Here is a 17001-nt window from a genome sequence, read left to right as displayed (position 1 = left end):
AATATTTAAATATATAAATCTTTTTAATAAATAAAAAATAAAACATTTAAAAAATAAAAAGTACAAAAAACAGATTAAACTAAAATAAATAAATACAATATAAAGAAAAAAACATAAAAAAATAAAGAAATAAAGGTAGTAAATAAACAAAGAAAAAAAAGAAAGAAAGATAAACAAGATGTCTATGATAAGAAGTGTGATGTCAGGAGGACACTATGGATTACACAGCATTAGGAGTAAGGAGAGGTGTTTGTAGAGTATCTACGGTGTCACATGAGTTTAGAGTGGAGTGAAGTCACAATACAGACATTGCATCACATCCCGTCGAGCCAGCAGCTTCAGTCTCATGGAGCTCCTTGACCTCAGTCTGGAACAGTGGCTCATATCGATCCCTCTGCAATCAGGCAGCAGGGGAGCCGGCGGCCAGCTGCCCGCACCTCTTTCTATTCTGAGATCATAGCGCAGGACGAACATTTTATTTGATGAAGTCCAGGAGCTCTGCTCCGAACAGAATATCTGTCCTCATGACTTGGTGGGTACATATTTGCGTGTGTATGTGTGTCTGCGTGCGGACGGAGGGAGATCGAATGACAGAGAAGCTGAGCGCTGGGATATATACACACACATCTATCCACAAAGCTGCTTTCCTACGCGGAAATAAAAGTGAAGGGGCTCGATGTTAAGATCGCCGTAGAGGGGTATGCATTATCGCGAGGCCTCTAACATGGTTGACATGTAAGCCCGAACAAGTTGCGGATAAGCATCGCGCCTCTACTTAAGCTGCTTAGCCATCCTCCATATCTCTTGAAGAACACAGCCAGGCAGTGACTCAGAGGTCACGGAATGAGGGCAGTCGCAAACTGTGATTCCCTGCTATGATCCTGAATGCAAATTCGTCATTACTGATAGAAGGCCTAGTGAGTCATCCTCAGGGGTTAGTTAGATAACACAGAAATGACTCAGAACGCTGCTCTGGAACTGTCTAGGTACAGTCCTGAGGGTGGGGCAGCCGTGGTCCAAAGGTTAGAGAAGTGGGTTTGGGGGCGCATGGTTGTCGGTTCAATCCCCAGCACTGACAGGAAGTAGGGGGAGAGGGAGTCAAGGAACTTCTACAGAGCAAGGCATCAACCAGGTGCTGAGGTGGCTGCCCACCACCCTGAGTGTGTGTTTAATGCCATGGAGGTTTAATGGATTAAACCTCTACAGTAGTCACAATTTAAACATTACAGTTCAGTACGGGTTCAATACAATAGGGAAAAAAAAGCAACAATGCAGTAACGCAATAGCGCCCCCCGGAGGTAGGTGGTACAGCCTGCAGTGTGTAAATGTTAGCATGAGCAATGTGTTTGCACACACATTCCCTACAACTGTCACACAATTGCAGACAGCTCCTCTAGGGTCTTTTGCATTCGCCATAGTCGGACGGCGAAGAGCAACATGCCGAGCTAAGCCAATCTTACCATTACAACCCTACCATACAGATTTCAGTCAGGCTTGTGTCGGTTTATTGTGGTCTTATAAAAGCTCCCATTCAGTAAAGTGTTACCCACAAATGTAACTTACGTTTATTAAAAGGTGAGACCTCAAAAGTTATCTTAAGATCATCAAGAGTCAAGACCCAGAATTTGTAGTAGTCGAGTCCAGGTCAAGACCAGGCCCAGGCAAGACCGAGGCTTGAATTTTGTTTGTATTCATTTTACAATTCTTTATACATAATGAACTGAGCAGGTCCCCCTTGTGCTACCACAACGGATCTGAGCATTCAAGGCATGGACTCCACAAGACCTCAAAAGGCGTCCTGTGGTATCTGGCAACGAGGCATTAGCAGCAGATCCTTCAAGTCCTGTAAGTTGAGTTGGGTGGGGTGACGCCTTCACTGATTGATTCTATCAGCTTTTGGAGCTCATGACCCTGTTGCCAGTTCACAGATTGTCCTGTCTTGAAGCACTTTTGGTACTGGTACTGACTACACTGCATACCAGAAAAAACCCACAAGACCTGCATGATGCTTTGGAGATGTTCTGACCCAGTTGTCTAGCCATTACAACTCGGTTCTTGTCAAAGTGTCTCAGATACTTATACTTGACTGTTCACTTGCTGCCCAATATATGGTGCCCAGTAAATGGTCAAGTTAAAGCATTTCTCTGTCCGTTCAGCTCGATTCTTAACCTAAGACTGTATGCAATCAAACATGTTTATTGATGGGACACTGACCAAGGAATGCAGTGACCAATTTTAGATTCACTGGCTTCCTGTAGCTGCTATTTAAAACCCTGACGCTGGCCTACAAAGCCAAGAATGGACCAGCTCCTCCGTACTTGATGGCGATGGTCAAAAGCCGATCTGCACCAATAGCCCTTCCAGCTTCAAGTACGGCTCGGCTCGACCCACCATCCTTTAAGATCCACGGAAGACACGCGTCCAGCCTTTTTTCTGTCCTGCACCGAAGTGTTGGAACGAGCTTCCCCTGGGTGTCCGAAAAGCAGAGTCCAGCGCTCGCAGACTGAAAACCCACCTCTTTCGAGAGTACTTGGGCGAATAGTAGAGTACTATGGTCTCCATATTGACTCGTGTTTAGTAAAGTCTAAGATTAGAGGGATCTTTAGATGTCTAGTGTACTGAAACTAGCTGAGGTTATTCTTGACTAAACAGTAAAGCTCTTTTGTAAGTCTGGAGAAGAGCGTCTGCTAAATGCCGTGAATGTACAAGTGGCAACTTTCCAACACAGCGTTGTTTGACTACCACCTCAGTTTAGTGGATATAGCCTGAAAGGTGTATTTCATGCTGAGGAATAAATCTGAGACTCACCTCAACCAGCTTGTTAGCATGCTCACGGAACACCTGTGCATACTCCTTCACCTCCTTCTCATTGCCGCTCTTGGCCGCCTCGATGAGCACCAGCAGGGGCACGTTGGTCTCCAGGAAGGAGTCAGAGATGTGATCCATCACAGCCTTCCTCAGCTGCGGAGGAACAGACAAGGTTGAGAGAGTGAGCTGACGACATAACAGGCATCAGTACATAGACCCAAGACCGGTTGTCCTCCTATAAAACGGGCCCTGCAATGAGCTGTCATCTCCTATAAGAGCTTTACAAGGGCTGAGCTGTGGGCATAATAGATTTGTTTATGGAGGCGCTTTCGGCCCAAACTGGCAGGGGACAGCGCAAACACTGCTAAATGGGCACTGGGGACATTCCCAGGAAGCTCTACGGCCACGGCGACGCCACGGGAGCCATGAGCTAGCACAAAATAACACCAGCCTGGCATTTTAGCTTAGCGAGGGCAGCCATCCCTCGAGTAAAACACCCAAGACGCACGCACATTGGATTACCAGATGACAAAACCACAAGCTGTTGTTCTTGCACTGTCGTGCAGCAGTTTCAGTGAAGCCAAGGTGATGCAATGGCTAATGAAACAGGCCGTCTGGCGCTAGAGGCTAGCATGGTTCGCCTGGTCAGCATCAGTCATAATCATGGCCAGAAGAAACATTATTCTAGGATGTTCTCGCAGGGGAGGAGAGATGACAAGCTGCTGATAGACAAGGGCGAACGCTTCAAACCAACAATAATTATCAACCAGTCAAGTGCACGCATACAGTACCCCAACCAATTAAAGAGACCGAAGAGCCTGGCAAGGCTGGAGAGACAGTAATGATGAATTATGGCTCACCGGGCAGCAGAATCCATCACCGGCTTTGAACTGGAGGCTCAGGCTGGTAGAAGAGTGGACAGGCAAAGCTATGCAAGGAATGGAAAGATCCCAAATCTATGGGTCAGGGTCTAACGGGCTTGGGAGCCAAAACTACTTGAACCCAACACCTGTCCTTGGCAGCTTCATGCTAGCCAGTAAGGCCCACAGTAAAATTTAAGTTAGGCTAACTGATTAGTGCCTTCAAGTAGCAGGTCCAGTTAATGCCTCACCGCCTAGAATTGTGCCTCAAACCATGTTGAACAAGCTAAAATCTGTACTACACCCTGTAGAACATCCTGTTACCTATAAACATGGACACAAGTATGTAGCATAGCAAAAAAATAGCATTAGGACCTTGCCTGAGGCCTAGAATCTGCCCACTTTCATTGATAGCGGTGTATCGTACAGTGCCAGAAAGTCTTTTTGACATTACTTTAAAGGGAATTCTACCAATTTCATGCAAACAAAAGCATTCAGAGTGGTTTAATGAGAAAGCATTTTAGCTTCAGAGAAAATTGCAGAGTCACAGTTGTTCACAGTGCTGAAAAGTAGATGATGGACGTGTTAAACGCATCGAAAATCCACAGAACAGAGAGCTATCACACAAAGCTGTTCCAAATACATTGTCTGCTACCGATTTTACTCCTCAGCCACAGTATTATGCAGAAAATGTAAAAACTCGAGTCATTTTCCTTTAAATAATGAAACACAGGCAAGTCTATGAGGGGCAGTGGTGGCTCAGCGGTTAGAGCTCCGGGATATCGATAACAGGGTTGTGGGTTCGATTCCCGGGCTCGGCAAGCTGCCGCTGTTGGGCCCTTGAGCAAGGCCCTTTACCCTCTCTGCTCCCCGGGCGCTGGAGTTGGCTGCCCACCGCTCTGGGTGTGTGTGTGTACTCACTGCCCCTAACACGTGTGTGTGTGTGAGTGTGTGTTCACTACCAGATGGGTTAAATGCGGAGGACACATTTCGCTGTACAGTCCACACTGTACAGTGACAAATACGTGCACCTTTACCTTTACCTTTATGAGGGTCTAAGCCAGCAATTCGCAGTCTAACTGCTAGCTAACTGCTTTAATCATACCTGCAATTAGCTAGGAAAGCCTAATAGCTTCAATGCAAAGCAACAGAGGCAAACCTTGGACACCAAGCATGTCTGAGCTGTGACATGTGTGGGAATGTGTGTACATTTGACTGTGCTTTATTGTTAAATATGATTTTGCCCACATTGCTGACAGCAGAGAGAGCCAGAAAGCATGTGTTCTGTGTGGTGAGGTATTAGAGGCAGGCTAGGAAAGACAAATGTGGGTCCTGAGACAAGTCCAGTTAAGACCCACTTCCTGAAACAACACGCCAGGGGAAGTGTACACGGGTTAGGGGCTTGGAAATTTCGATCAATGTGCAGCATTCATTGGCGGGTCCCCGGTCACCTGAGCATGAAATTCGGAAAACAGAGCGCAGCCCACAGGTAATGATCCGTCTCCTCGCATGTCGATAACTCAGCTGAAATGTTTTAATGAATTCTGTCACCATGTCTAATAATGTGAGGGATGTGAAGTCCTGGCACGTCTCTGTATGAAAAGATGAGTGCAGCAGGACAAACATGGACCATACATCCAAAAGTTTGTGGACGCCCCTTCTAATGAATGCATTCAGCTACTTTAAGCTGCACTCGTTGCCGACACAGATGCTGACCTTGTAGAGAAGAGAACAGCCATTAGAATAGGATAGGACTCTCTGGAGCAGATGAACATGAACCTATTGGCACCACATGCTGTGTAATGCCAGGTGTGGGCTAGAGGGGTATACAAAGCCCCCAAGCATTAAAGCTGTGGAGCAGTGGAAGAACTGTGTTCTCTGGAATGATGGATGGTGGTGCTCCATCCAACACTTTTGGGATGAGTTGTGGAGCTGGGGATGAGGTAAGGTGGAGATCATCCCAACATCCTGACCCCACTCAAGCAACGCTCTTGCCACTGAATGCAATCAAATTCTCACAGCAAAGCTGCTCCAAAATCTAGTAGAAAGCCTTCTCCCCTGGACAGTAGAGACAGTTACTCCAACAAAAACAGAATAAACTCTTTTTAATATCCAATGAATGAACAGGTGTCCCAATACTTTTGTCCAAACAGTGTACATGCTGGAAGGTGGTAAATGGTAGTGTTTCATGCGGGCTGCTGTACGTTCACATACAAGCTGAATCCCAGGCCTTCTTCATTCTTCGCTCTGTTCTGATCCCTTCATCCCCCAGAGATTTTCCTTTTACACTTCTCACGGAGATTGAGTGCAATCATCCTTTTCTCTGTCTGTCTCTATTTAATTAAGCCCATTCCAGGCCTTATATCCTCATAATGCACCGGACCAGAGCTGGGGGTCAATTCAGTTTTATGAAGCAGTCATTTTCAAGGAAGGCAGTAGGCGTCCCTTTATTGAAAAATCAACATTTGAAGATTTTGCTGTGTGCGAGATGAATTGCGTGTGTCACCTGTGCTGACCTCATGTAGGGGGATATTGAACAGGACCTTGAAATGGGCTCTACATAAGGAATAGCCATTAGAGGACTAGAGCCCGTACTGTAATTTTGCTACAATATGAAAATGATGTAATGTAATGTAATTACACACTCAATTACCAATGTAATTACACACTTAGTTACCAATGTAGTTTCATATTTAGTTTCATAGTATGCTAGGTGGTTGCTATGTTGTTGCTAGATGTAGTGTTGCAAGGTGGCTGATTTGCCATTGCCAAGTAGTTGCTGAGGTGTTAATAGTTGGTTGCTATGGTGTCGATTAATGGTTGTTATGGTAGCCCAGCTGGATATGTGGTTGCTAAGCAGTTGTTATGGTGTTGATTGATGGTTGCTATGGTGTCGATTAATGGTTGCTATGGTAGCCAAGGTGGTTCTTATGGTGTTCCTATGTGGTTGGTATGTGGGTGCTACAGTGTTTGAAGGAGGTTGCTATGGTGTTCCTTAGGGGTTAGCAAGAAGTCGAGTGCACACAGTACACAATACAGTAGCCCAACTAATTAGTACAAGAGCCTGGCAGGTGGTTATTATGTGATTGCTAGGTGATCACTACGATGTTGATTGATGGTAGCCAAGGTGGTTGTTATGATGGTCCTATGTGGTTGGTATGTGGGTGCTACAGTGTTTGAAGGTGGTTGCTGTGGTGTTGCTTAGGTGCTAGGGTGCTATTAATCAGTCAAGTGCACACATACAGTAGCTCAACCAATTAGTAGAACAGCCTGGCAGGTGGTTGTTATGTGGTTGCTAGGCAGTTGCTATGGTGTTGCTAGGTGGTCGCTATGATGATGACTGAAGGTGGTTCTTATGGTGTTACTATGTGGTTGGTTATATATATGGGTGCTACAGTGTTGCTAGGTGGTTGCCTAGTGCTAGGGTGCTGCAATAGTATCCAGTGTGGTTGCTTTGGTGTCTCAGATGATTGCCACAGGGTTGCTAGGCATTTTGCTAGATGGCTGCTATGCTGTTGCTCCATGGGTAGTGTAGGTGTTCCGATGTGGTTGCTTCATGGGCGTGATAGTGTTGCTGGGGCTGCCGTTGTGTTTATTAGTGCTAGGGTGCTGCTAGATGGTTGCGAGGCATTTTTGCATGTTGCTATCTGGATGCTGTGGTACCCCATGTGGTTGGTGAGGTGTTGCTAGTGTATTTGCATCACCATGACATAAAAAGTACACAACTTTTTGCACCCTATTCACTAGTATGGAGTAAAAAAACAAACAAAAAACAGGGGACGGAAAACCTTCTTAACTTCCAATGAAAGATTTGATTCCAGGTCCTTTTGGAGCATTTCTATTGGTCCATTCACCATGAAATTTTGACACGGCGAAAAGAAAACTGACAGATTCACAGTATAAAAGTAAAGAAGGTCCAAAATTGATTTTTTCTGCATGAAAGCGACGACATGCAGACAAGTACACGTTGCAGACACGTTTCACAGATTGTTGCCTGACTTGTACAAGAAAGCGGCCCCATCAAACACATTACGCTCCAAATCAAAAGAGCCGTTAGATGTTCAAAGCGTGATGCTTTCGGTCTGTTTTTGTTTCCTTTTCTTGTCATTTTTTTTTTTTGAGCAGTGTTTTAAATCGTGTCGCTGGTAACAACAACAAGCGGCACGTGCCGAGACTCCTTATGTCTATGAGAACGGAATGTCCTAGTCATGTTTAAATGGGAAAATGGAAGGGGGGGGGTAGAAAATTGGAAATGGCTGAGGGAGAGGGAGAGGGATCCCGCTTTGCCTGAAATTGCTTTGGACGACTTCAAAAAGGCAGTGAGAAAAGTTTGACATCTTGCGACGCTACCTGCTCACTTGTGTCTCTCTCTCTTTCTCGCTCTTCTACAGTTTGTCCAAATTTGTCAAGCAGATGGCACAGCAGTGGCGACACAGAACTCCAAGTGAATTTGGAGGCAGACAAAGGAACAATTAAAAGAGGGTGTATACTTAACTAAGCTCGGGCGATAAATATCTCTGCCTGCAGATGAAGCTAAAGAGGGTGGCGTGATCTTCAAAGGCGAGATTAGAGGCTGTCTGGCAAATTTGCTTTTTAATGGGAAACTGTATGTCTAAGGATTACGCTGAAACTGACTACGGTTCCGAAACTGAAATGAATGTCAGACAGACTGTCATAGAAAAATCCCTGTAGACGTTGTGGCGTAGCCGCTTGTTTGATTCCGAACAAAGCATGCAAACCCAAACCGAACTAGCGTCTATTACATAACTGGATTGGCTGCGATTGCAAATACTGTAGATTATTAATTGAATTTTGATTTCTCTCCAGCCCTCTGGTTTGTTGTTTTTTTTTTACGGTTCAAAGACGAAAACAAACCCGCAATTATATGAAAACAGAGAAAAGGGGAAGGGGAGTGGGATCCAATTATCAAAGGCAAAACGTTACCAGTTCATTTCAGTGCATTCAATTCCCTCTTTTCCAGCGTTTCATTTGTGATTTCCAATAGATAGAGACGGAGGGCTCGAGCCTTGGAGTCAAATGCTGAATGTTTCTTATTAAAATGTCAAGAGCAATCAGTGGATGAACAGGCCGGCACGCACGCCAGGAACCAAAACAGGCAGCGCAAATCAAAATGATGTAACGCCGGCCGTTTTTTGATATGGGGAGCGGCATGCGGTGCGATGAGGGGCGGAGAGGGAGTTGGAAGGAGGAGGCCGAGAGCAAGGGAAGAAGACAGAGAGAGGGGCGGAAGATCTGGCTGGAGGATCCTGCTCTTGATCTCGCTGTGGTGTGTGTAAATGATTTGGACGGTATGACGTCCTGCCTGCTTAATGATCTCTGGGGAGGTCTGGGGCAGCACATGGGAGGGAAGAGTGGTTGGCAGGTGTAGAATCAGGTCTGGCTGAATGCCAGAAGAAGTGAATGAAATCCAACAATCACAGGCGAATCACAGGTCTCAGGACAATAATACAGAGTTTAGGACCAATAGGACTTAGCGGAAGCAATTATTAGGACCATTAGTGGTCTGGGGGAGGTCTCAAAAGAACACAGTGGTGATAAGGACCAATCACGGTCAAGGGGAGGTCTCAGAATAAACACCAAATTGATTAGGACCGAGAGAATTCTGGGGAGGTCTTTGGACGAACACCACAGAGATTAGGATCAATGTCAGCGGTCAGGAGCAGGTCTCAGAACAAAGGTGGTGGTGTTTAGGACCAATCAGAGACAGAGGGAGGGCTCAAGACAAGCAACAAGGTGTTAAAAAGGACCAATCACAGTCATGGGGTGGGGCGATCTCAGGACAAACAACACAGTGAATAGAACCAATAGCAGTCAGGGAGAGGTCTCAAGAGGTCACAAGATGGCCATTAGGACCAATCACAGTCATTGGGAGGACTCTAGAGAAATTATACAGAAATTAGGACCAATTGCAGACAGGAAGAGGCTTTCAAACAAAGAGGGTAGTGATCAAGACAAAGAGACGTCTGGGGGATGTCTCAATACAACAAGGTGGTGATAACGACCAATCACAGTCAATGGGAGGTCTCATAAACTAGTGGTTAGGACCAACAGCATTTGGGGATGGAGTCAGGGGGAGGTCTCAAAACAAGCAAGGTGGTGAACAGGACCAATGGGAGTCTAAGAGAGGTCTAGAAGAGAGGTCTCGGGACAAACAATGTGGACAAATGACTCTTCTGATGACAATAAGGCCCAATATAGGGACTAGGACCTAACCATTACGTACTGTACGAATTAACGCAGGTGGACTGACTAGTGGCTACCCAGGAAAGTCTGGTAGTGGCAATGCTCTCAACAAGAACCACAATCGCAACCTGACCCTGCACCAGAAACGCTTCATTGGAAAGTTAAGGCACGCCTCTTTGTCCACAGGTGAAAGCCGTGTTGTGGCTTTGAGCTTCTGGACTTATCTGGCCGGCTATATGAGGGTGTTTGTGGGCCTGTAATGGGACCGTGCTCTGAGTGGGGAGGGACTTTTATCAGGTCTGCCCGTTATCAGCCTCTGTTATGACAGATGGAGGTCCCAGCGTTCCCTCACCCGCTTCCTTCACTCTGTAATCATGGAGGGCCAGCCTGAGGCTTTATCGGTCCAGAAAATCAGGGAAAATACTACCCACTGCATTAATGTGCTGCCCACTGAGTACGCTATCACAAGCTAGGCAATGCAGGGCTATTATGAATAGGATCTCTTTGCCTCTTTCCATCTTTCCACAAGAACACGTCAGGCCTAGAGATGGCCTGTACAAAGATTCCTTTAGAGCACTTATGTGCATGACGGCAGCATGATGAAATTACAGTCGAGGACATTTCTCAAGTAGTTTGAAACCAGTTGGTCCTGGTAAAGCCAGTAAACATCAAAGCCCATCTTTGGTAATTACGGATAAGAGTGGTGGAGTGGTGTAGGAGCAGGTTGGGATACATCCTGGTTTTTAAGCAAGCAAAAAAAAAACTATATAAATAAATAATAATAATAATAATAATAATAATAATAAAAATGCTAGTCCAGGCAGCAACAATCAACGCCAAGGGAAGGTCTCAGAAGGTGATGTGTACCAATAGAATAGGACTCTCTGGAACAGACAGGCACCTATACCACCTATAGGCACCATGCCTAATGCCAGGCGGATAGATGGGTATCCATCTATCAAGAAAACATTCTTCCCTGGAGAGTAGAGACAGTTACTCCAACAAAAGCAGGATAGACTTTTTTAATACACTTGATTTCAGAAGAAGTGATCAATGAGCAGATGTCCCAATACTTTTGTCCATATAGTGCATCTTTAAAAGCAGACTTCCTTGGAAGTTTCTTTCTAGTGGATGAAACTGGTGGAAGAAGAAGAAGGAAAAGAACTAGCTTAGACAACCATATGCTAAGAAAAGTGAACGTCACCGTAAGGCTGTCCCGAAGTCAGCCGTCAGTCAGACTGACGTGACGTTCTGCCGAGCCAGAAAGAGGGGATGACAGATGGATTTATTAGAAACGCGGCGACAGGCCTTTGAACACATGGCGTAGCTCCAGCGACTAAACGGATGTGCGTCTGGGGATAACTAATTGCGGGCGTTTTGGGCTACCAGTCTAGCCTCAATCAACCCTCTCTCCTCAATTACCACCATTCATCCAAACTCAAAAACAGCTGCAACGCCACCTTCACAGCAATTTCTCCATCAAATCACGCAATCAGGCGCCTCTCTGCCTCCACTCCTCTCTCTTTCCATCTCTCTCTCTCTCCCTCTCTCTCTATCTATAGGCCTGTCTGCCTGTCTCTCTCTCCGTCTCTTTCTCTATCTGCCTTTTTATTTTTCTGTCTCTCTGCAGGTCTTTCTATCTCTCGGTCTCTCTCAGTTTGCCCTCCCTCTCGTTGTCTTTCTCTCCCCCCTGTGAGTGACTGGTCCGAGTGCAGCAGAATTAGCCTCAGTTCACCCTCGGCACGGACACGACCAAAATGACCAAGCGACTGGCCTGTTTTATATGGGAGCGCTACAGAGATGTATGTGATAGTTTGAGCCCGTGGTGATGTAAGCTGAGGGCTAGAACAGCTAAAGGCCCTGCGGCTAGCCAAAGCCTCTGAGCTGGACTACGGCTAGTGGACGCAGAGGGTTTCCTCAGCAGCTGCTGGAGCATTGCTGATGGCTCTGATAGCAGTGCTAACGCAGGGTCAGCCATCTCCCCAGCGGTGCAGCTACATACTTATTCTGGGCATGCTGCTGGACCATGAAGACCTGCTTATGCATTTATGCAAAGGCGCAACAGCGAGCTACTGCAAAGTCTGCTCACTCCTACCTAAAGGACTCAACTCAACTCAGGCAAGCTTTATTGGAATGATCACATTACATTACACTGTATATTGTCCACACACACACACACACACACACACACACATATACTAGGGCTCATTTGATGTCTCCATACTACATATGCAGGCACACTATATGTCCAAATATTTGAGGACATCCCTTCTAATGAATGCATCCAGTACTTTAAGTCACACCCATCGCTGATACAGATGCGCAGCATGTCTATACCCTGTAGAGAAGTACTGCCAATAGAATAGGACTATCTGGAGCAGATAAACATGAACATATTGGCACCATGCCTAATGCCAGGTATGGGCTAGAGGGGTATAAAAAGCCCCCCCAGCATTGAGCTGTGGAGCAGTGGAAGAACTGTGTTCTCTGGAATGATGGACGGTGCTCTATCCAACACATTTGGGATGAGCTGAGGAGTCCTCACAGCAATGCTCCAAAAATTAGTAAAAATACTTCTACCCTGGACAGTAGAGACAGTTACTCCAACAAAAGCAGGATCATTTTTTTATACCCTTGATTTTAAAAGGAAACGATGAATGAGCAGGTGTCCCAATACTTGTGACCGTTCTGTGCTGGTGCAGGCACAATCGAACACCATAACTCCAGTGTGTTGCTATTTCGGGGGTCAGAGAGGAATGCGTCTGCACCAGAATATGCAGAGTAGAGCAACAGGGGGTCTGGGGTTTGAAATCCGCCACCGTAGCAGGAATTTGCAAACACATTGTGATCCTAGATGGCACTTGTACTACAGATTAGCTGTTTCTCACAGTGGCGTTTTGTAGATGTGAACTATTTATAGCACTCACATGAATATCAGACACTGAGATGAGTGAATATGATGACTTTCATGTCAGTTATGTAAAACACAGCATATAATTAATACTATCAGTACAATGTCAAATAAGACTAAATGGCTGAACAGCATTTGATGGCGCTGTAAAATACACACACACACATACTGAACTCTACAGTATTAATGTACACAAGTTATTCAACTTATTCAACCCTTAAAGCCTCAAAAAGCTTCAATTTAAACCCATAAAGCTTCAATTTCACCCATACGTAAATCCCTTGCCCTCAAACAACATGTTACTTATTAATTAATATCATAGCAGCTACCAAATAGTTTATAATGATACTTACTGTATAGACAATAAGAGAAAGAAAAAATAAATTATTAAATAAATCAATAAATAAATCCAACAAACCACTGTGCTGGTCATAAAACCGGTGGTTGACATGTTAATTTTAGAGTTTTGCTAATACTACTAAAACTATATACTGTATATACTATATATACTCTATATACTATATACTGCTAAACTAGCACCAGTATATATGCAAATTTGCAGTTGAAAGAAAAGCTGGTATCCTTGTATCTGGAAAAAAGTAACTTTACAGAAGAAGCAAATAAATACATACATAAATAAATCAGTTCTATAAAAATAATTTCAAAAATTAATAAAATAAAATTCTAAAATCTAATTAAAAAATGAAGTAATAAAATTTGTAATTTTCCATGTAAGTTAGGATAACAAAAGTTAATTCCATTGGAGCCTTCATTGTAATTTTATTTTGACAGTAACGATATGCTGTCATGAGTTATGGTATATGACATTTAATAACCATTATGTTACAAAACTGACTGAAATTCATACATTCAGTTTACATTCATTCATGTATGATTATTATATTATATATTTGCGAACGCTTGGAACGAACTTGGCCCGGGAGGACACAGACACGGACTATAAATAAGTGAGCTCACCAGTTTCACTGATGTCCAAAAAGGCTTGATTGATAACAGGCTGCTGGGCGAAGAGTGGTAGCATCTTGGAAACCTCTAATTTTGTGGGATGTTCTAGAGCCAACATAGTGAAGGTGTACTGAGAACCGACTTCTCGCTCACTGAGTAACAGTGGTGCCCCACAGGCCAGTGATGCCAGAGGGGAAAACTCTGGGACTCTGGTGAGTGCTACAGAGCAATCGATGGACCTAATACAGTCCAAGCCACGGCATCTCGCCTGGCGTCATCCGAGCCAAGGGTGGTTATTCCCAGTATTAGGTGGTCACATACACTTAATCTTACATCTACAAGTAGTGTTTGGCCATAAATTTAGGCCTACATTTGAAACGACGTACACTATACTAGATGTGCATGCTGTTATTAACCCTACATACATCAGTCACTATCCTGCAGAGGGAATTTTCTTTCTGTACGGGTTAAGACAATACTCTACAGACTTTACCCTCGCTCCACAACCCGGCCTGACCAATCCAAAGAACCCTCCATAAATAAACTGCACCAAGTAGGCCAATGCAATAAACTTCATAACAAAGCTCCACAGCCTCTGCACAGTCACGGCTTATCAGGAATCACGGGCTCCAGCGTTTCGCCACAGCTATTGCGGAGAGGAAAGCGGACGTTTGATTTGTAAAGGCTCGGGCTGTAGATCCTCTTGCCAGGTAGACAGTAATAACTCAAAGCTCGCTGCCACCGAGGCTTTGCTGTTCCGCCGCTGAGGCTGATTTGATGAGATGGCAATGCCTCCATTCATTTGACTGAAGGCTCTCAGGGCCTCCAGGCTGGGGGAGGAGGGGGGGGGTGCATACCAGAGCTCATATTTTCAGCATGGCTGTACCAGAACACGCATGGTCATTTATCTATGAGCAGGGACACGGACACATACATCTACAGTGCTGACAGTGTGAGCTGATGAGGAAGCATGATGTATATCATTGCTGTGTCTCCAAAACAACTTGTTAAATTAACTTCTGAACTTTTAATGGGAGACATTTGAAGCATTTCTATTGGTCCATTCATCATGGAATTCAGAGACAATGTAAAGAACAACAAGGATTATGTTAAAACGTGAAAAACTGAAAAAAATGCAAGATTTCTGCGCACCAGAGACCCTGTTTACACCAGGTCACTTAAATGTGACTAGTTCCTGGATTTTAGCTGCATGCATTTATACTAGGTAGTCAAATGGGTCTCTAGTTATTCAGATTGAAATTCAATGAAACATATGGGACGGAATATGCAATTTCACTCGCTGTGTGGCAATTATTTCTGGGGTTTCGGTTGTCGAATGCATCTTGAAGATGTGGAGATGTGGCTCCAATGTGTCTCAGACCATCTTCTGATGTGGTTTAAGTGATCAGATTTTGTATCTTGGGTCTTGGGTGTGGATATTGTTGTATGTCTCGGCCTTATCTGACACTCTGATACTCAAGACACATGAAGTGATCATGGCTTTCAACCATAACAAGCCAAACTGAGGCACATACATACAGAAGAGGATAAAAATGAGGTAGATCAAATGTATAGATATAAAAGTTACCAAAAAGTGATATTTAAAAGGACACATTTAAAACATTGGTCAGTTCTTTGAGTGACGCCATGGAAGACGTAATTAATTCATCTAATCTAAAACATTTTTTTTAGCCCCACAGAAAACCCAGCCGAACCCAGGGAAACGTGGAAGCTCCACTGAGATAGGGACTCGAGCCCAAGACACCAGTGCAGAGAATCAAACATGCTAACCACCAAGCCACCCTTCTGGAACCAAAAATGGTTCTTCTATGGCACTGACTGGAATGTGTGAGGGTGAAGAACCTTTGAACTGGTACATAACCTCGACATCAAGTCAAAGTTCTTCATTCTTCAAACGTTTTAGAGGTTCTTGGTTCTTTCCTTCCATTTTTAGGAGTGTATGTTACCACTGAACAAACTAACAGCAAGAATGACTACTATGATCAGTGGTTCCACGCTCATGACTGGTAGAGTGTGTGTATGCGTCCACTCCATCCCAGCCTTCTTCAAAGGCAGCAGATGGTGGAGAGGTTTGTTTTGCGTTTGTCAGATGTGTGTCTGGACTCCTGGTGTAGTCCAATTAACCCCGGCTCTCTGGGCCTTTCTGTCTCAGTGCCTCAGTCTGGAGATGCATCAGCTCCATGCAAGCCATTTACAACAGTGGGTAACAATTCTGGAGGTATTTGGAGGTCCAAAAAGCCAAGACACTGGTAACAGTTAACCATAGAAGTCTAGAGCTTTGCTGTACCATGGATTTACATTACAATTAACTATGGAGTCCCATCAAACATACATAATTATCAGTATCGTTTAGTCTGAACTTCGGCCTTTTGGTTTTTATGGACAATATTACAGAATTATTACTAGAGCCGCACTGTACCGTTATGCTGGTCATGTTTTTTTTTTCTCCAATTGTTGTGTTACTAGGACCAGGAAGCTGTAATTAATCTGTATAAGCATCGTGTAACCTGCATGCATAAATCACACTCATCTCAAACTGCAACAAGGAGGATGTTTTGTAGATATGCTAGTATGCTAAATAAATGTTTGAATCCACTGAAACACATCTATCTGAAACTAACTCAGTGAGGTTTCACGTGAGTGTGTGATGACTTTGGCATGCAGTTAGCACTAGCCACAGTGGCCATGTTAAACAAGCTGTTAGCTGGGCCATACGAGCCTGGGGAAATCATCCCTTGCTAATGCCACGGTAATGACACTGGATGGGCCTTGTTTGCCGACATGCTAACTCTGTGGTAGCGATGTTGGACAAGCTCAGTAGCCGACTGAAGTATGCTAAACTTATTATGCTACAGTACTTGTTGCCACACTAATGATCAATACACTTAAAGAGTACTACAATGCAATTATTCTCGTCTCTGCTCTATTCTGAACTGGAAATATAATAATATGGAGCCAATCAGCAAAGCCCTACATCATTTACGATTCCCCTCCATGATTAGAACCGTTAGGCCCTGCAGTGGAAGAGAGGCCAATGTTTCTTCGGCAGAAATGCAAAGCATATTTTCCTATCAGTAAAATACGATATTCTACGTTAACTTTTCATCCAGTTCCTCTAGAAGTTGAATGGAAGTCAATAGCAACAACGAAAAAAAGACAGCCTGGTTAAAATAAATAAATAAATAAATAATAATAATAATAATAATAATAATAAATACTGAGATTCTGCAT

General features: G+C 44.3%; 1 protein-coding gene across 1 annotated transcript in view; it reads right to left on the bottom strand.

Moving 5' to 3' along the window:
• Positions 1-17001, bottom strand: part of ctnna2 (catenin (cadherin-associated protein), alpha 2) — a 566064-nt gene that overhangs the window by 104744 nt on the left and 444319 nt on the right. The window contains exon 9 of the mRNA XM_072669925.1: positions 2809-2961. Within this exon, the coding sequence (XP_072526026.1) occupies positions 2809-2961 (153 nt within the window). The remainder of the gene's footprint in view (positions 1-2808; positions 2962-17001) is intronic.

The sequence above is a fragment of the Salminus brasiliensis genome, chromosome 24 (genome assembly GCF_030463535.1).
Source record: "Salminus brasiliensis chromosome 24, fSalBra1.hap2, whole genome shotgun sequence".
Lineage (NCBI taxonomy): Eukaryota > Metazoa > Chordata > Actinopteri > Characiformes > Bryconidae > Salminus > Salminus brasiliensis.
The sequence above is the reverse complement of the archived record's forward strand: the minus strand, read 5'-3'. Positions and strand labels throughout refer to the sequence as shown.